The following is a 20,731-nucleotide window of genomic DNA, read 5'->3' as shown; positions in this document are numbered from 1 at the left end:
AAAATAACTTAAGAAGGAAAATTCTGCAGACCTAGAAGTTATTATTGTCCATCAGAATGCAGCTCAGCGCTGAGCTAAGAAAGCATAGCTTTAAGGTTAGACTAAAACCTGATAGCTAAAAATTTTTTACAGCACATTTTAGGGGAAAAGAGAATAATGACTCCACTTTTAAAACACAAGTCAACATTTTTAAGTATACCTTTCTTAAGTGGAGAGTTACTTCTACTAAGTAATCATTTGAGATCCAAGTTCCTTTTAACAAAGTCAGTTTGGGTACCTAAAAAGTTGGGGCGGGGTTTTTCTCCGGTCCTGGGCAAAGTTCCCTGTACATATACGTACATATACCCATAGGTACATATAGGTACAAAGTTCCATGAAAGGTCTAAGGCTGATTTTTTTTTTTTTAATCACAATGGCCCTATGGCCTCCATGTGTGGTAATATGGATCAAGACCATGTGCATTCTTCATGGCAACAGAGAAGGATCTTTCCTAACCCAAAAGAGGGTACAAAAAAGAAGCTTTCTCTTTAGTTAGCAGTAAGGAAACCCCCTTTCATATAGCTTCTAGGTTACTTCTACCACCAGAAACAACATTTTTTATAATAAAGCATGCCAATGAAATATTAATATATCTTGGCAATCATATTCTAACAGTCTGAATCAATCATTTGGCATATAACCTTGTATTACTGCAGTTAAAACAATAAATTCAAGCAGGTTGAAAAATCAAATTCAAATTTTGTTGTGCCATAATTGTCACAAGGAAACAAGTTTGTAATATTCTTCCAACACTGGTAATACCTAGTTCCTCCTTTCCTGGTACATACACTTACTTGATCTATATCTACGTATCACAGAAGGAAAGAACAGAAAGTTATTACCTAAGGAAAATACAAAAGACCAACTACTGTAGGTTTACATAAAAACTTAATACATGTTTGCTTTTCAAATTTCTTTTAAGTTATAGTCAAGCAAACATATTTTGCCTTACTTTGCATTTATTAGAATATAACAAGGTTAACCAGTGAGGAGATCACAGTACTTTACTATATAGTGTCGAAAGCTTTTATCAGTGCATCCAATAAATTCCAGTTCTGTTCCATTCTTCTAGAATCTGAAACAGGCAACTGTACTTTTAAAAAGACATTGCAATTCCAAATGCCCCACAATTTAATATAAGATGTATATGAGTGTATGTTAGTATCTGACCATAATCTTTTTACATCCCACTGTTTAAAGTTTAACACCTGAATGCTCCAAATGTGTAAGCAGAAAGAAAACTGTTGCAATTCCAGGGGTACCTAGGTAATGCCAGCAGAAGTCAGCTTCTGAATTTAGGGGGGAAAATAGCACTCCACTACCATCTGCCTATACGATGACCACCATCTTTGAAGCTAAATAAGAGATAACTCATATAAAAAGTTTTCAGTTCCATTTGCCCTCCTAACTTCTGGACCACAATCATGATAGAAACCTATACAACATTTCCTTTTTTTAAAAAAAATAACTAACTATGGCTCAGTGCTGGAAGTGGGAGTGGGAGACTGGGGTAAGGGAAACTGGGAAGACGTTCTCGCTATATTCTTCATCCTTTCAGCCCAAGGCTTTAAAGAGAGGCTAGAAAGAATTATTACATAATCACTTGTCTCTCTCCAAAAGAGAAAAAAAAAGTAACACCAAAATATCATTTTAGATCAGTTTTAAGGGAGAAAGATCGAGGCTAGGAAATTTTTAACATCAATTTCACATATCTGGGAAATGAGGAGACAACTATACAATGATATCCATCATATACACTGACAGGCTCAAATTCTCTTAATAGAAAATGTCTATTTGACTAAATGCAAAAAGTGATAATATACAGCTGTCCAGACACTATTTTAAAAAAAACAAACTGATGTTAATTATATGTAGATAAACTAGTTGTAGACCATATAACAAATATCACTTACAAGTTGTTTTCCATTATATGTCTTTTGATGAATGAGAAATACTAAAAGTCATACGTATAATATTTTCATATAGAATATACTAGAGAAGTTTTTGTTTTTAGAGAAGTTTTTGTTAAAGAGATAGGAAATTTTTCAAACCAGTACCTCAGTTATAATAAAATGAATTCAAGAAAAAATTGTAAAACTCAAACTCTATTTTCTGAAATTAATGTCCTTTTCAAGGGGATTTCTCTCCAGATTTCATTAAATGCAGACACGCCAGTATTTAAAATGCAATTCAACTTAAATTTTCTTTTCTTTAACTTCTGCCCAACTTCTGAGGTACACAGCTATTCCATAAAACAGGATATACATCTAGATAGGCTATTGTTATAGAGAGAAGATGTAGCCAGTACTTAGGGAAAGTCCTATCTTACTTGTTGCATGATTTTTTCTATTTAATAAAAAGACTCAGAAGAATCCTTATCCCACCACTCAGGGATTTAGTAATCTCCTCAATTATTTGTAACATTATCTGCTCTAACAAATGTTAAAGTGTTCTTCACTTCAGCATCATCTCTTAGTCTACCGTTCCAACGAATGATGATATTTACTTCTACTCTTATTAGAAAGCAACAAATACACCACATCCCAAATTATTCGCTGCCATTACTTTTTCCTCAGATAAAAGAGAAATATTTCATATCCTGAAGTAACCTCAAAAAACTCACTCCACTATTTAGGCCAAAGGGCAGGATCAAACTCTCCCACACAACAGATTCACTCCTGGATTGCCCAGTCAACATCCAAAAAGACTCTCCTAGGAAACATTTCATATAATTACTTACAGAGCAAAACTTTTCCAAAGAAAATGAAATAAATACAGAAGTAAAGATTAAAAATTTTAATAGATTAGATAAGCTTTATTTTTTTTAACTTAAAACTTAGGAAAAGAAAAATAATTAGTACCCTAAATTATCACTTTTGGTTTTTGGTGCTTTTCTGGCTTTTTTTTTTTTAACATATTCCATCAAAATAATCATCTAGAAATTGTTAAGCACTGCTCTTCTTTTTTTAATAAATTTGTTTATTTATTTATTTTTGGCTGTGTTGGGTCTTTGTTGCTGCACGCGGTCTTTCTCTAGTTGCGGCGAGAGGGGGCTACTCTTCCTTGTGGTGCGTGGGCTTCTCACGTTGCGGAGCACGGGCTCTAGGCATGTGGGCTTCAGTAGTTGTGGCGCACGGCCTTAGTTGGTCCACGGCATGTGGGATCTTCCCGGACAAGGGCTGGAACCCGTGTCCCCTGCATTGGCAGGTGGAGTCTTTTTTTTTTAAGAAGATGTTGGGGGTAGGAGTTCAGTAATTTATTTATTTATTTTTGCTGTGTTGGGTCTTCGTTTCTGTGTGAGGGCTTTCTCTAGTTGTGGCAAGCAGGGGCCACTCTTCATCGCGGTGCACAGGCCTCTCACTATTGCGGCCTCTCTTGTTGCGGAGCACAGGCTCCAGAGGCGCAGGCTCAGTAGTTGTGGCTCACGGGCCTAGTTGCTCCGCGGCATGTGGGATCCTCCCAGACCAGGGCTCGAACCTGTGTCCCCTATGCATTAGCAGGCAGATTCTCAACCACTGCGCCACCAGGGAAGTCCCAAGCACTGCTCTTTACACAAACTACTCTTGCTTTTATAATCTTCATCAAAGATCTAAAAAATCCATTTTAAATGACAGCCAGACTTTAAATATAACAACTTTATTGCATCTTTGGCACCATCTGATAAAACAAAATCTTTAACAAATCTGATAAATGCTAAACATTGCTGAATATGCATTATAGAAAATTAAGGTCAATTTAAGTACTGAAAAAGGCTTTTTGCAAATTGTAATAAAGTTAACAATTCACAATGAAATGCACAGCATAGCAGCATCATATAACACATATTCCACAAGACCAATATTCGGCCTCAGAACTTAACAGAATACATAAAAATTGAGACTAAAAGCTGAAAAACATCTTAAAGCACCTAACAAATTCTCTAGGTCTTACAGTTGGAGCATCCCAATTTGTGTGTCAGGATGTGCAGAGAAACAGATCCCTCGGCCCGGCCTGAGGTGTCAGAGCTGGTAGCCTCCAAGCCCCAAACATCTCCATTAATTTATCTCACATGCTGTACAACTACTACCATGTCCTACATGGTTCATGACATGGGAAGGGTTAGGAAATCCTGCAGAGCTAAACGCATCCAGACATACAAGTATCCAACCTTTCTTGTAATCTCTAGAGAAATACTGAAAAAAATTTTAGTTGTCAATCTCATCCAAATCTAGGTTTGGAAATTCTATCTTTAATGACATGTATTCCTATTTTTTAACCTGTACCATGCTTCTCCAGTAATTTTTACAAAAACAGGAACTCTGATATACTCAGTTCCCTCCCACCTTTATGAAAACTTACAACCCCATAGAAACTGCAACACGGCACAGACCATGACAACACTCCCTAATCCATGGTTCCAGTTCTCTGCTCGAGAATGATTTCTTTCCATCACTACAGAAAATCAAGTTGGCAAGAAAGAAACTCAAAGTTTATTTCAAAGCGAGCAACGGAAGGGCTGAAAACTAAGAACAAAACTAGGCAAAGCAAATACTGCCTGTAACCCATCTTTTTAATTTACATCTAACAAAAATGTCTCTTTGTCAGAGGAATTTTTCCAGAATAAAATCTTAAGTTGTTCCCCTAACTGAAGTCCCTCAATAGTTCCTAAGCCCTGAGATATGAAGTCCAAACCTTCAGAAATGTACATGCCCCCGGACCCTGATTTCATCTCCTCCCCAGCTCTATATTCCAGAATGTTCAACTACTCAGTAACATCCTTGTATGGTCAAACCTTCATGCCTTTCTCACAGTGCTCCCCTACTTGGAACGCTTTATCCTACACACACACTCTTTTCATGGGAGCAGCTCGAATTTCAACCTAAGAATAATAACACATGGAACAGCTACAGTTACCACATAGTAAGGATGTCACTTAGGAACCGTCAAATCCATGCACTATTTACTGAGCATTTACTGAGTGCCAGGAACTTACCACTAGGAATAAGTCTTTGCCCTTAAGGAGTTTACAGAACAGATGAAGATCAGAGTAAACAGGCCACTGATTTTACTGGAGGACGACGGCTACTAGAGTGAGGCAAGCAGCATGCTCTGGAGGCACAGCCCCACGGGGCTCACCTAGCGAGTGAAGTGGTAATGGACGACGGGGAGGAACTCTAGGAAGCAGGGAACTAAGCAGAAACTGATTTATTTTTAAATCTTAAATGTGAAGTAAGGATTGGGGACTTCACTGTATTCCCAGTGGTTAAATGCCCAATGGCATTGTTCATGCTTTGCAGCTCCCTTTCTTCCCAACAAACACAGAGAAATTACAGATAAAATATGAAGACAAATGACCAAAAGGACATACCTATGCCCCCAAACATGTTAAACGTCTCCACAGATCAGAAATCTAACAGAAACACAACGTGTGAGCCTTGCTGAAGCCAGGAGGTCTGCTGAGCTCTGGGCCCCAAAGCAGGAAAAGGCAGCAGGCAGCTGATCCTCGGGGATTAACTATGGGTTGATCGTGTGGTGTAACAAGGGCTCCACAAGGGCTACGAGGGTCAGTAGCCAGGCTTTTTGCTCAAAACCAGGGACTGGGCTGGCACTCTTCCTTGATAGGAAACTAGACTGAAAAAGACTTCTGCTAACTGCACTCAGCCTACAGCTTAGGAAGCGGCTGACCTAATGCCAGCTGCCTCAGTGACTGAATCTGTGATATCCCCAACGTCACCATGGGACCGGGGCTCTGGTCCACTAACACAGACCTGATTCTGATCTGGGAACTCCAAAGCCAGGCAGAGACAACGGCAAATCTGCTAGACCAGCAGGGGAAATCACAAAGAGACAGAGAGACACACACACGCGCGCACACACACACAGGAAAAAGAAAAAAGAAACTCCCATCAGAACTTGCCTGCAGAATTACAGAACATGATGAAAACACCAACAATATCAACAACTACACATAAACTCACTGCAGACAAGACAAAAATCATCAAATGATCTGAAAAAGACTTTAAAATAAGCATGTAAGAGATCTTCGAAGAGATAAATACCAAAAAAATATTAAATACAAACGAGCAGAAATGAGAAATGAACTAGTAGATATAAAAAAAAAATTTTAATCTTGCAAATGAAGTATAACCATTGTAATTTATAGATAAATTGTTGGTGGTTCCGATACGTATCTTGGCTGCCTAGTAAGCCATCCCTCCCTCTGCTTTCACGCTCACAGGGCTCTGAGTTTTAGGGGGCAGTCGTGTTAGACACCAAGATTCAAAAATCAAAGACACCCTGTATTTGTCCTCAAAGAACTTGCCAGCTGTAACAGTGATCTACCAGACCACTAAGGTTACAACGCAGAACAAAATTTAGTTACATTTCCAAAAAAGGTAAGCATTTTTTAAACTAAAATGCTCTTAGTGTTCATGAAGTCATATTACCATCTTTACTAGAGTTGGCATTCTATGATAGGTAAACATTCTCACAAAACTTCATATGAATGGAGCTGACATAACCAAAGGTGCTTCTTTCCGAATCTGTATTTGAACTCATCTGGCAACTATCCTTGTTTATTCAAAGCACACCACCGAAAAAGTAACCCACTGAAAAGTCTCCAAAACCAAAGACCACTACTTGCAATATTACTTTTAGCAGAAAGCACTCAAAGATTTCACAATAACAGCTTCATTTTCACTTATCAACTGCCTGATTATTCAAACTGATGAGAAAAGCGACTCTATTCCTATTAAGGTAAATATAATTAATATAAATAACATGTGAAAAATTTTAAACTCTCTAATATTATATTCCAATAAGAAAATGCTCACTTCATCCCAAGGTTTCCATAATCAAAAAGCTGTACTCTAAAAGTACATCAGAACTGTCATAGGATTCCAGTCAGGATTAAATCTTAATTCTTTCCTCACTCTCTAAAAGTAAACAACACAAAATAGTAAAATCCAGTTCTGTTCACAAACAGAAGTGGAAAGGAATGACAGAAAATATTACACATACCATCCCCTCACAACTGAGAAGACAGGTCTATAGGATAGACTTGGTTCCTTGATCCATCAAAGACATTGATAAACAGATTTCTTTCTTTTTTTTGCTTAAATATAATATTAACCTATGTTACCCAATGATTAAATTTCACACAATAAAACCTCTGCTAATTATGGTCAACTGCAATTTTTTCCCTCTTCATATTTCCAAAAAGTCATTTTCCAATGGCTAGTCAACAGAAAAGTTTAGATAGTAGAACTAAACCATCCAAGAAGCTAATGACACAGATATCCTCACCACACCTAACTTCTTAGAATAAATCAAACATCAATCTCCTCGTTTAAATACAGGCAAGTGCACAGTATTGGGCTGAACCAGATTATCCAATCTCTGATGAAGTGACATAATTCCAATCTGCTCAGTAATAATTTTTTTCTTTAAGTACAACACCGCAGATGCTCCTGAGAGGACTGAAATGATACACAGGAGGAAGGGCACTTACCCATGACTGGAGATGTCTTTGTACGTGGTCCCGATCAGGCACTACACCCAAATCTGCTGTCCAACGTTTCTCAGAGGAATACATGTCCTGGTCAGAAAACAAACAGAAAGAAATCATATTTTCTAAAGGTCCGTGTTTAAAGTTTTCTAAAAGGAAATAAAAATAATTTACTTATAAAAATTTTCTATTTCTAAAAGAACCCCATGACGTCATCTAAATATAAAAAATTACCAATCTTCGGAATATCATGATTCTGCTCCTATTTTCCTTTTTCAGTAAGCCATCACCTCAAAAGCAAATAGTATGTCTAAAGGAGTTACCACACAGAAACTTATTAACATGTGCCCTTTGTCTTCAGTCCCTCCCCATCCCACCCCCACATAAATAAGTCATAGGAAGCAAGCACTCCATTTGGGGTAATTAAGCATATCGCACGACCTAAATGTATGCTGACTGCACACAGGTGATTTATATACACCATCAAATAAAGGTTACCAAAGTGATTGCTATGGACTTTCCCTTACAATGGGCAGTTTCCTCACTATAAAAGTAATATGGTTTCATTGTTTTAAAAAGCTGGAAACAGCAGCAAAGTAGAAAGAAAAAAAATTCTCTCACAGTACAATACCACTACATCTACCCAACCATGTGGGGCATATCTCCTCTCCAGGAACTTTCTGTACATATTTTAAAAATACACTTTATAAATACTACATACAAAATTTTGTATTTGGTTCTTTAGAGTATAACGTAAAGCACCACCCTGCATTATTATAAATACAAACTTAACCCTCTGCCAAGATTTCCATTATAAATCTTCTTCTCTTGATAATATATTAAACAAAATGAGGCATAAAGTAATACTAATGCTACATTTAAACATAACCACGGATGCACAAATGCCTCCCCAAACCTAATATATGAAATTCCACAAACAAGGTAACATCAGATTCGATACAAAATTTACATTTGTGCTAAGTCATGTGTAGCTGCCTTCATAAACTGATAAGCTACTTCTCGTAATCACCAGAAGCGGTGATTACTTTCTAGATCAATTAAGAAAATAGCATAATACTAAGGACCTCTGCTTCTGAAACAGATTTCAGTTCAGGAACCATTTTTTGAAGAAATAATGCTTGCCCCACCTATAAGACATCTCTACTCATACTGTGTAATATACAAAAGAAGGATAAATTCACCGAACAGAAATTCTGGACGCCCAGCAGGGTCCACACGCTGTAATTAGTAGTGGCCTATCTCCTACGGGCTACCGCATAATCACCTGGCCCCCACCCCACACGCCCTCCTCTGCGTCTTGCAGTGGCTACTATTAAATGATTTCCATTTCCAGATATCCCAATTATCCCAAAGAAAATGAGAAGCTGTAGGGAAAATTCTAAAGCAACACATAATCCACGTGACGAAAGGTTCTCACAATGAATACACTTTCTTCCTGGTGCTTCGCCGAGTCTATTAGACATGTTTCCCGGCCAGGAGACTAGGAGGTGGCACACGCTGCCCAGAGGAGCGAACTGACAGGTGGCCGAGGACGAGGGCCCCATGTCACAGAGACACAGAGGAGACTACCCGCTCACAGGGGCCCCTGGAGCTCACGCACAGCTCGCTCACACCTGTGGGGTCTTCTCTCTGCCCAGGGACTTCTCTCTTTGTTCATGCTTATATCAAGTTTTTTATCTTAATTTAAAATTCCTACATGGCAACATCAAAGCACTTTGTACTAAGTCATGCACCCCTCCTACCCACAGTTATAAACTGCCAGATAAAAACTTATTCAAGGATTGAAGTTCCTCATATATTAGTTTTCTCAGCACTAAAAATAGTAACCTCAAAAAACCAGGATAATAAAAACATAAACACTGGATTTATAACCTTACTATTTGAGGTGGTAAATGTACTTGACAAATATGCAACAATGCATGAGTTGGAATTAATGTCATGGAGTAGTTCTTAGAAAACATATTTTTAAATTACTTATAACTGAAGTCCTATGTTCAAGATTCTTTATGCTAATCACAGCTTTGAAATGCAGACCCTCCATCCCCAAGTAGGTGGTCACCAATTCTTTTCAGCAATGAGGCAGTTCAGAAGCACAAATGATAAAACTTTCAGATTCCCTTCCTCCTCCTCAAAATGCCACCAACCTGGACATACGAAGAAGAAAGAAGAAAAATCTTACTTGTTGTTTTTCACACCGTCTAAGAGGGAAAGAGTCTGTCTTAAATCCAGAGTTTCACGTAAAAGGCATTATTGGGATATTTCTGCAAAATCTGGCCTTTCAACGCACTTTCCAGGAACTTGAGCCACTGCTGTTTATTTTCAGCAAAGAATTTATCCTCATGCTAACCTACTATGGGTTCTTTCAAGTGGTTCCTCCAACTTTTGTGATAACACTTGATATGCACAAGTGGTAATGCTACAGCAGGCCTCCTTAGGCCCGCTGACACCCATCCTGACAGGGAACTCAAGGACCAGTTAAAGGAAAGAAACTCCACCATATCCTTTTCTTTACTGCAGGCACTAAACATGACCTAAAAATAATTCCTGTCACTTTTTTTATTGTTTTGTTTTGTTTTTTGGGGTTTTTTTTTTTTGCGGTACGCGGGCCTCTCACTGCTGTGGCCTCTCCCATTGCGGAGCACACAGGCCCTGGACACGCAGGCTCAGCGGCCATGGCCCACGGGCCCAGCCACTCCGCGGCATGTGGGATCCTCCCGGACCAGGGCACGAACTCTCGTTCCCTGCATCGGCAGGCGGACTCTCAACCACTGCGCCACCAGGGAAGCCCACTTTTTTAATATTTATTTTTATTTAGTTTATTTATTTGGTTGCGCTGGGTCTTGACTGCAGTAGGCGTAATCCTTAGTTGCGACTCACAGGCTCCTTAGTTGCAGCTTGCCGGCTCCTTAGTTGCAGCACATGGCCTCCTTAGTTGTGGCATGCGAACTCTTAGTTGTGGCACGCATGTGGGATCTAGTTCCCCAACCAGGAATCAAACCCAGGCCCCCGGAATTGGGAGTGCAGAGTCTTATCCACTGTGCCACCAGAGAAGTCCCTCCTGTCACTTTTAGTCAGTTAAAACCTACGGAAGTATTTAAAAGGATTTCTGGTTTTATAACACCAGATCATCTATTCTAAAACTAGCTCAAAAGTCCCACTTTTAAATTATTTTAAAACTTAAATTTAATAGAATTATAAACCACAACATACAGTAGCACATTCTATTGTTTCTAATAATATTCTGTCTGGAGATCAAATTAACATTAATTTATTTCATTGTACAATAACTTCTACAAAGAAAATACACAAAGATTCCCAATCTCTACTAAAAGCTAATGTAATCTCCATTTTTAATCTCATCACAAATTATAATTTTAAAAAATCAAATTTAATCTTGAAGATATTATGCTAAGTGAAATAAGCAAGTCATAATAGGACAAGTACTCTATGATTTCACATGTATGAGGGACCTAGAGAAGTCAAATTCACACAGACAGAAAGTAGAATGGTGGCTGCCAGGGGCTGGAGGAACGGAAAATGGGGAGTTAGTGTTTAATGGGTGAAGAGTTTCATTTTGGGAAGATGAAAAAAGTTCTGGAGATGAATGGTGATGGCTGTACATTAATGTGAATGTACTTAATGTACCTGAACTGTACACTTTAAAATAGTTAAAATGGTAAATCTTACGTGTATTTTACTACAATAAGAAATAGAAATGTAAAAAAAGAATCAGTTACCTATGGTTTCGAAAGGGTAAGCAAATCCTGAAGTAACAGAAATTACAAAGAATTTAGACTTTTTAATTCATAAATACTAAAAACCAACTGCATGTTTCTAATATTTGGCTATAAGAGAAAAAGAAGTGTCTACGTGAGAAATAGCTAGGACTCATTACTTAGATTTTTTAAAAAATCCCTAAAACTAAATTACTAACACACGCTCCTGCTAAATCCAGGAGGATTTAGCTGTTCCCCCAATACCAACATTCACTATGATCTCTTAAACTCATTTGGTTTATTTCCATCCATTTTCAAAATATTTGTCCTTCTAAATACGTGTATACTTTTTCATTCATGCACTCTTGTACACATAAAACACTGACACCAAGAAGCTGAAGATTATGTGTAAGACTTTAAAAACTTTACCCACAGTTCTATTTTTATCATCTTTAAAAATTTTGTAGAATAAGGACAAAGTAATTATTTAATTAATTCTTTCTCATAATTTTTAATTTCATGGTCAGTTTCTATTTAAAGAATTCCCACCACTCTGCTATGAACTTTCCAATGTTTATCATTCAAGATAAGTACTTCAGGGCTTCCCTGGTGGCGCAGTGGTTGAGAGTCTGCCTACTAATGCAGGGGACACGGGTTCGAGTCCTGGTCTGGGAGGATTCCGCGTGCCGAAGAGCGGCTAGGCTCGTGAGCCACAACTACTGAGCCTGTGCGTCTGAAGCCTCTGCTCCGCAGCGGGAGAGGCCGCAATAGTGAGAGGCCCACACACCGCGATGAAGAGTGGTCCCTGCTTGCCCCAACTAGAGAAAGCCCTCGCACAGCAATGAAGACCCAACACAGCAAAAATAAATAAATAAATTAACTCCTACCCCCAACATCTTCTTTAAAAAAAAAAAAAAAGATAAGTACTTCACTAACTAATAAAATAAAGCTGTAAGAGACTTCCCTTTCTGCAATTCTTGTGTCCAAACGGCTTGAGAACCCTTTTGCTACATGACACCTAAAAATGCTTGATAAAAATATAAGAATTATCCTTTTGAATGCATAGCAAAGCTCACAAGCAACTAAGGGATGTCCTCAGAGACCAAAAAAGTAAACAGGAGCACAAATAGAGAGTGGAAGGTGGGCAATGATGCCAGCAACTGCTCTAGAGGCACTGACAATCCCCTATAACCAAGCTATACTGTCTAATACTGAGCCACTAGCCACATGTAGCTTTTTAATTTTAAATTAATTTAAAGCATCTAAAATTTAAAATTCAGTTCCTTTGTCACACTAGCCACATTTCAAAGGTGACTACTGGCTATCATATTAGCACAGATATATAATATTTCCATTATCATGGAAAATTCTATTGGATAATGCTGAAGAGCTTTCAGTGTTAACAGTCATGCATGGGACAAAGCAAAAGCTTCATACTACACAATATGGGAAGTCAGACTAAAGATAAGCACTTAAAGCCTGGTCCCTGAAGAGCTAAATCTTCAATAAAAAAGAATAAACTATGAAAAAACAATCTACTGCAAACAGAGACTAGAGAAAAATTCTCCCCTGCGTCTAGGCTTATTGGTGTTTTGGGAGGAGAAGGGGACTATTCCCTGGAAGTTTGCAACCAAAACCAACCTTCACACGGGTATCAAGTTCAAATCCATACTACTTGTACATTGTGAAAATCTCAAGCCTAGAAATTAAGTGGCCCTGGGTTGACAGTGTCCTCAATTGCAATTCTTCTCTGGGAGAAAGCACTCTTAACCCAGGTCTCGTAAGAATTTCCACAGATAAAGTTACCATAAAAACAAGTTCAAATTGTAAAACTAAGGATAATAAGCAAGATACAACAGATATAAGTATATAATTCACGATTTTTTTTAAAAAAGAGGGTGGGGCTTCCCTGGTGGCGCAGTGGTTGAGAGTCTGCCTGCCGATGCAGGGCACACGGGTTCGTGCCCCGGTCCGGCAAGATCCCACATGCTGCAGAGCGGCTGGTCTCGTGAGCCATGGCCGCTGAGCCTACGCATCCGGAGCCTGTGCTCCGCAACGGGAGAGGCCACAGTAGTGAGGCCCATGTACCGCCAAAAAAAAAAAGAAGAAGAAAAGCAAGAGAATGCTGGATCCCAGAGTTTCTGGGGACAGGAGTAAGATAGAGGAGGAGTTGTAGGGAGGTGTGAGCCAAGACGGTAGTGCTAGCATTCTACCACTTAACCTGAGGGAGGGGACAGTACAAATATCATTCTATTAGACCTTACATAACATTACATATAGTCCTTTGTATGAATATATATTTTATTATGAAAAAGCAAAACTTTTCCAACAAAATTCAGAAATGAAATGATTATAAATAAAACTGACAACATATGTTAAGTAATCACATGTATAAAAGAGTTAAATGCATTTATAATCTTTAAGTCATAATAAAGAGACGGAAAGAGTTGTAGTGACTCACATTCTTTTTTTTTAATTAATTAATTAATTTTTTATTTTATTTATTTTTGGCTGCGTTGGGTCTTCATTGCTGCGCATGGCCTTTCTCTAGTTGTGGTGAGTGGGCGCTACTCTTCGTTGCGGTGTGTGGGCTTCTCATTGCAGTGGCTTCTCTTGTTGTGGAGCACGGGCTCTAGGTGCGTGGGCTTCAGTAGTTGTGGCACGTGGGCTTCAGTAGTTGTGGCTCGCAGGCTCTAGAGCGCAGGCTCAGTAGTTACGGCACACGGGCTTAGTTGCTCCGCGGCATGTGGGAACTTCCCGGACCAGGGCTCAAACCCGTGTCCCCTGCCTTGGCAGGCGGATTCTTAACACTGTGCCACCAGGGAAGCCCTGACTCACTTATTCTTTAAGAGAAAGAGACAAATACAAGTGATAGCCAGGTCCACTATAAAATGCAAGAGGGAATTTACATGAAAAAACTGATGATTATACATTAATCAAACGTAGAAGCAGCTAGCCTTCCCAAAGAGCTGTGTCATTTGTGCATCTGCTCTTAGCTATCTGATCACTGAAGATTCTGATCTCACCTTCACAGCTGTATAATACAAGTTCATTTTCTAGTAGAAATTCCTAGGTCCTGTTTTGCTGAATTGCCATGCATTGAACTACCATCCCAAGAAAAAGCTTAAGAAAATTGTCTTAATTGAAGCATTATTTGTAACAGAAAAAAAAAAGTATAAACAACTTAAATGTGCAATAATAAGGGACTGACTAAATGAATTGTTAATTTATATGTAATGGAGTCTCATGCATCCATTTAAAAAACATCGCAAAGAAATTTAATGACAGTGAGTGAATGAATGCTCTCCAATGTGCTTTGTGCCACTTTCTCACAATCAGCAAGAAGTATCAGAAATGATGCCTCAACCAACTTAAATGTATTTCCCCAAAGGCTTATAAACCAATACTTAAAGTGATTAATGTTCAATTTTTAAATTTAAAATGAACAGATAATATAAAAATTTACTATTCATTCAATAAATATTTACTGAGCAGCTATTATGAGCCAGACAGCGTTCTAGGCTCTGCATACACAGCCACGAACAAAACAAATACCCCAACCTCGTGGAACTCACACCCTAGCAATTCTAGTACCTTCCCTTCTTAATTCAGATGTACAGTTCATTAGTTCAAATAAATATGTCAGGGCAGATTCCAGGGTACTGTCTTCTCATGCCAGATAAAGAAAACTTTAGTTAATATTTAAAGTCATTATTCATTGACATGGATGGTCTCACCACTGTACTTTCACAATTCTTGAGCTTTCTATAAAGAATGCTCTTTCTGCAGTTTACACCCCCTGAAACACAATGCTGAATTCCCATGGCTTTCAGTATTTTCCCTGCTCAAGAGAAGTAAAGCAAATCTTCTATCACAGCTAGAGTAGAAGGTTTATTTACCCCACTCACTCAATCAACAAAGTACTTCCTGCTAATAAGATCAGAGAAGGAGATGGGCAAAATGAGAAATCCTTCGGTTTCCTAGGCTTGTTTACACGTGTACGTTAATGAAGCATCAGATAAGAACCAGGTCTGATTTCCCCCTCTACAGGTAGAATTTAAGTTAGGTTTCCAGAAGGACTTATCGAATTCTAGTAGCTTTACACTGGTCAACGCGTCAACTTCTAGGTATTCAGGAAAACAAATGTCCTTCCCAAGGCTTCCTTTCCTATCTCAGCTACAGAGACGCAGGGCCTTTCAAAAGCAGCTTATAATTTGCTTACATGTCACATTTGCCTAACGTACTTGATACATCCTACCAGAACTAAGCATAATGCCTGAGGTCTACAGATAAAAGCTAGAATGAAGGGTACAGTATCTCTGATTTTCAGGGGCCTGGCTTCATTTAAAAAGTCAATTAAAAATTACATACAGCTAAGTATAATATAAGCACTGCTGCAGACACTATGAGGACTAAAAAGTAGACAGGATTCCAGGCCCAACTTTAAGGAATTTACATCTAGTTGGATTCTAAACACAAGAATGTATCCATCCATCCATTCAATAAATACTAATTCAGCTCTACAACATGTAAAAACTTCTCAAAGGGCTTGAGATACAGCAATCGAGACAAACCTGATCCCAGCCACCCTGCCGTTAACAGAACATAGTCAGGACAAAAGTCCTAAAGAAGATGGGAGTCAAGGGCTTCAGCTCATGCAAAGGCCCTATACTGAGTTAAAATGAGTAAATGTATGGGCAAAAAAATGTAAATGTATACAGGTAAAAAGAGGAAAATTCATGTAAGATGTCAATAAAATTGGAATTCAGCAAGCTGATGGCAGAATGTAAGAAAATCACTCAACATACAGCAAGTCCAAGATGAAAGTGGTCCAGCTCTGCCATTAACCAGCTCTAGGAATGCAGATCAAGTCACTTCACTTCTCTGAGCCTTGGTTCCTTTATCCACAAAATGAGAAGTTAGCTTTTTCAACCTGGCTACCACTCAAGACTGTCAAGGGATTATGCATGACAAAAAAAAATGCTTTCATAAACTAAATATCTCATATATTTGACACATGCATGAGCATGGATCCATATTTGGTCTTATTATAAAATAAAGGAATTGAAACATAATTTTTAAGTTCTCTTTCTAGCACTGTAAGGTTTGTGACCTAAAAACTAATTTTAGATCAATGGATAACTAAGAAAGGTTCTAACTTCCTCAGCATTATAAGTAGACTCAATTAATAAATTATTGCAATAAACCAAGTATGAGCTGGAAAAAACTGGTCTAAAATGTTGGTTATGTTTTAAAAAGCGGGGGGGATGGCAGATTCAAAGGGCACTTGGAAGAAAGTCAAGATGACTACTAACAGTGAAGTAATCAAAGGTAATCCTAAATTCAAAGGGAGAATCCAGATGATATTCTTTTGGCAATCCTCAGTGATGGCAGATCATCAACTTTGTAGGAAAACGTTTTTGTAAAAGAAAAATATTGGGCTTCCCTGGTGGCGCAGTGGTTAAGAGTCTGCCTGCCAATGCAGGGGACATGGGTTCAAGCCCTGGTCCGGGAAGATCCCACATGCCGTGGAGCAACTAAGCCTGTGCACCACAACTACCGAACCTGTGCTCTGGAGCCCGCGATCCACAACTGCTGAAGCCAGCGCGCCTAGAGCCTGTGCCCTGCAACAAGAGATGCCACTGCAATGAGTATCCCGCACACCGCAATGAAAAGTAGCCCCCGCGCGCAGCAACGAAGACCCAACGCAGCCAAAAATTAAAACAAATAAATTAATTATTTTTAAATAGTGAAATGTCTGGAAGGGCATATTTCTTAAAAAAAAAAAAAAAAAAAAGAAAAGAAAAGAAAAATATTTCCCAAGCAAGTCTGGTGAAGGAGCTTAGAATTCAAACTGATAATAAAATGTGATATAAATTGATGATGAATAGGGTTTCATATCTCTAAAAAGCAATTTCTAAAAAGAAATTTCTCTTCAGCAACTAATGTAGTCTACTAATGGTAACTAATTTGAATACATATTCTAAAATGCTGCTTTCAAAATGAGTCTATTACTTCACAACCACATTATCCTACTTAGCCTCTATTTTCCAATAACTAATCATCAGCTGGGAAAGTAAAACACAACCACATGAAAGTTACATAAAAGACAAAATAAGGGACCTGCATTTCCGACAAAACTAAACCACATATTACACACCAACCTTAAAGACAAAAACCTAGACCAAAATATATATATATATAAATGTATATATAAAGTATATTTTTTAATTATTAAAAATATTAGAGGGTAAAAATTGGTACAACAACTTTGAAAAACTGGTAGTAACTCCAAGAGCTAAATATTTATCTACCTATTACTCAACAATTCCATTTCTAGGGATACTTCCAAAAGAAAGGAGTCCATATGTCCAACAAAATATATATATAAGAATGTTCATAGCAGCTTTATTATAACAGCCCAAAACTGGAAATAATGCAAATGCCTATTAAAAGTAGAATGGAGAAATAAATTGTGATACATTCGCATGTTAGGTTACTACTATGACAGACAGTATTTTCCAATAACAGTCACTGTAATATTTCTCAACTCACATGTTGTTCCAGAACCTTGCATCTCTCATCAACAGGTTTCTGCTCTCTCTAAACCTGGGTCGGTTCCTAACAGGTGATCTAGCGTCCATCTGGCTCTCCACATCCCCCCCTCCCTGGGCTGCCTGTGCAGGACGACCGCCCTGGCAACCGGCCACCACCCAGTGACAAACTCAGGCCACCTAAGATGCTCTATCATCAACCACCAGCTGTGGGAGCAAACGTTCAAATAACGTTAGGCCCAGCCTTCGAGCTGCCCTACTTGAAACTAAATGAAGCAGAGACAAGCGTTGCCCAAACTGCAGTTTTGTGACAAACATAAATGTTGTCATTGTTTAAGTCACTGAGTTTTGAAGCAATTTTTTTTGAGGCCACAGTAAACTAGAAAAAGTGCAGAGCAATAAAAAAGAAACACTACTGCCACTTGCAACAACATACCTGAATCTCACTGATAAAATACAATGTTGAATGAAACAAGCCAGACAAGAGAGTACATATTGTATGATACCATTTTGACGAAAAACTAGAAAACTTCTATGGTGAGAGAAAACTGAGTAATTGTTACTTGAGGTAAGGGAGGAAGGTGGCATGGATTGGGAAGGAGTGTGACAGAGCCTACTGCGGTGGCAAAAATATTCTATACATTAAACTGGGTGTGATTATATACTTAATTACATTTATAAAAATTCTTCAGGGTATATACATTTAAGATTAGTGCATATTATTATATGTATATTACACCTTAATTTTTAAAAGGTGGGGAGAGGTGGGGCGATCAAAGAGCTAACAAGATAATGAGGAATTACCAGCCACAGTCTAAGAAGAGGAATCCAAAATGGGGACCATGGTACCCTGGGGCTTCTTTCCTTCCGCAAGTGTTTGCCCAATCAAGGGAGGTGCCTGAGAGGCTAAAATGCACTTAGGCAGCCTTGCAACCTAGGAAGACAACATGTCAGAGTACAAGAGCCACCAAGGGAGCCATCCCGTGCTTTGGAATAAGACTTCAAAAAGCTGAATTCCAGAAGAAAGAGTAACACAAAGGTAAACTAAACCAGGCTTTGCACAGACGCTAAAAAAAAATCTCAATTTGGATCAAGGTGATCCTAAGTGCCTGGCAAAAGCAACAGAAAAATCCTTATCTAAATCTATAATTACTTCTAGAAATAATTTTTCAAATACAATGAACAGTACACAATCAAAGATGAGCAGCCATACAAGGAGATGAGACTCCTTGAGAAATACCAGACGACAGAAAAAACCTGCAGGACTCTGGGACAGAGTTACATGCTTACTCTGTCCACAGAGATATATGCAAAGCTTGAACATTTTGATAGGGAATTAGTAACTATAAAAGCGGCATAGCAGATTTTAAAAAGAACCAAACTGATATTCTAGAATGAAAAACACAATAACCAAAATTAAGAACCCAGAGAATGAACACATTTAAGACCAAATTAGACAGAGATGAAGACTAACTTAGTAAACCGGAAGATAGGCCAGAAGAAAATGTCCAGAAAAAAAGAAAAAAATAGAAAACCTAGAAGACAGGTGAAATACACAGTGGAGTCAGTGAGACCTAACACTGGAACCGAAGTCCCAGAAAGATTAAGCATGAGAAATGGGGAGAAGCAATATTTTAAGAGATGACAGCTGAAAACTACACAAGACTGATGAAAGACATCAGGTAACAGCATTAACACATATACGCCCAAGCAAGAAAAGGAAGGGGGGGGGTGGTGAGGGGCAGGGGAGGGAGAGGACATCATCTTAAATAAAATCTGAAAGACAAAAAGAAAATCTTAAAAATAGCCTGAGAAAGAAACAAATTACCAACAAAGTGATAAACTGCAGCTGCTTCTCAATAGAAATAAGGATTATAGAATAATCTCTTCTTCAAAGAACTAATATACAAATATATGTATGTATGTATCTCCAATCTATAATTCTATACCTAGCAAAATGTATCTTTCAAGAATGTAGGTGAAATAAAAACATTCTTAGACAAACTAAGAGACTGAAAATTTTTCAACACTAAATCCACTCTAAAGAAAATACTAAAGGGTATTCTGTAGGCAGATGGAAAATTGTTTCAGAAGGAAGGTCAGTATCACAAGAAGGAATAAAGGAAAAGAAAGACAGTTAAGTCTAACTGAATAATAATGGTACAAAACAACAGAAATAGGTCTTTGGGGTATAATACATATATGCATTTAAAAACATGATAACAATGAAATAGGTTTAAAAAATAGGAAAGAAATTGACTTACATGTTTTTAAAGGCCTTAACATTATCTGGAAAAAGGGTGAAAGTCTCAATTAATGCTACACTTTGATAAGTAGAGAAAAGATTAGAGTTTCTTAGGCAAATACTAAAGAGTAAAAGCATATATAATCCCAAGCTAATAAAAAAGGAGGAAATGGAATAATTATTTTTTAAAATCAATCCAAAACAAACCTAGAAAGAGAAACGGAACATGGAACAGGTGAGATGCTTAATTTTTTTTTTTTTTTTTTTTTTTTTTTTTTTGCGGTACGCGGGCCTCTCACTGCTGTGGCCTCTCCCGTTACGGAGCACAGGCTCTGGATGCGCAGACTCAGCGGCCATGGCTCACGGGCACAGCTGCTCCGTGGCATGTGGGATCTTCCCGGACCGGGGCATGAACCCGTGTCCCCTGCATCGGCAGGTGGACTCTCAACCACTGCGCCACCAGGGAAGCCCGAGATGCTTAATTTTTAACCATTAATATCAAGTTATCTGCCAATTCATTTTTATAAGAGCCATCAGCAAAATACACAGAAATATCTAGCCCCCACTCACATACCTAAACTTTGTAAATTTTAACCTCCACATCTATTCCATTTTTTTCCATTGTCACTGACTTTTCAAAGTCTTATTTCACCTTATCTTTTCTTATGTA

At 38.3% G+C, this 20,731-nt stretch overlaps 1 protein-coding gene across 1 annotated transcript in view; it reads right to left on the bottom strand.

Moving 5' to 3' along the window:
• The window catches only part of USP6NL (USP6 N-terminal like), a 143,347-nt gene that overhangs the window by 118,801 nt on the left and 3,815 nt on the right, over nt 1-20,731 (bottom strand). The window contains exon 2 of the mRNA XM_030836939.3: nt 7,529-7,615. Within this exon, the coding sequence (XP_030692799.2) occupies nt 7,529-7,532 (4 nt within the window). The 5' untranslated portion in view covers nt 7,533-7,615. The remainder of the gene's footprint in view (nt 1-7,528; nt 7,616-20,731) is intronic.

Source organism: Globicephala melas, chromosome 2 (genome assembly GCF_963455315.2).
Source record: "Globicephala melas chromosome 2, mGloMel1.2, whole genome shotgun sequence".
Lineage (NCBI taxonomy): Eukaryota > Metazoa > Chordata > Mammalia > Artiodactyla > Delphinidae > Globicephala > Globicephala melas.
Note: the sequence above shows the minus strand (reverse complement) of the source record. Positions and strands in the feature narration are given on the sequence as shown.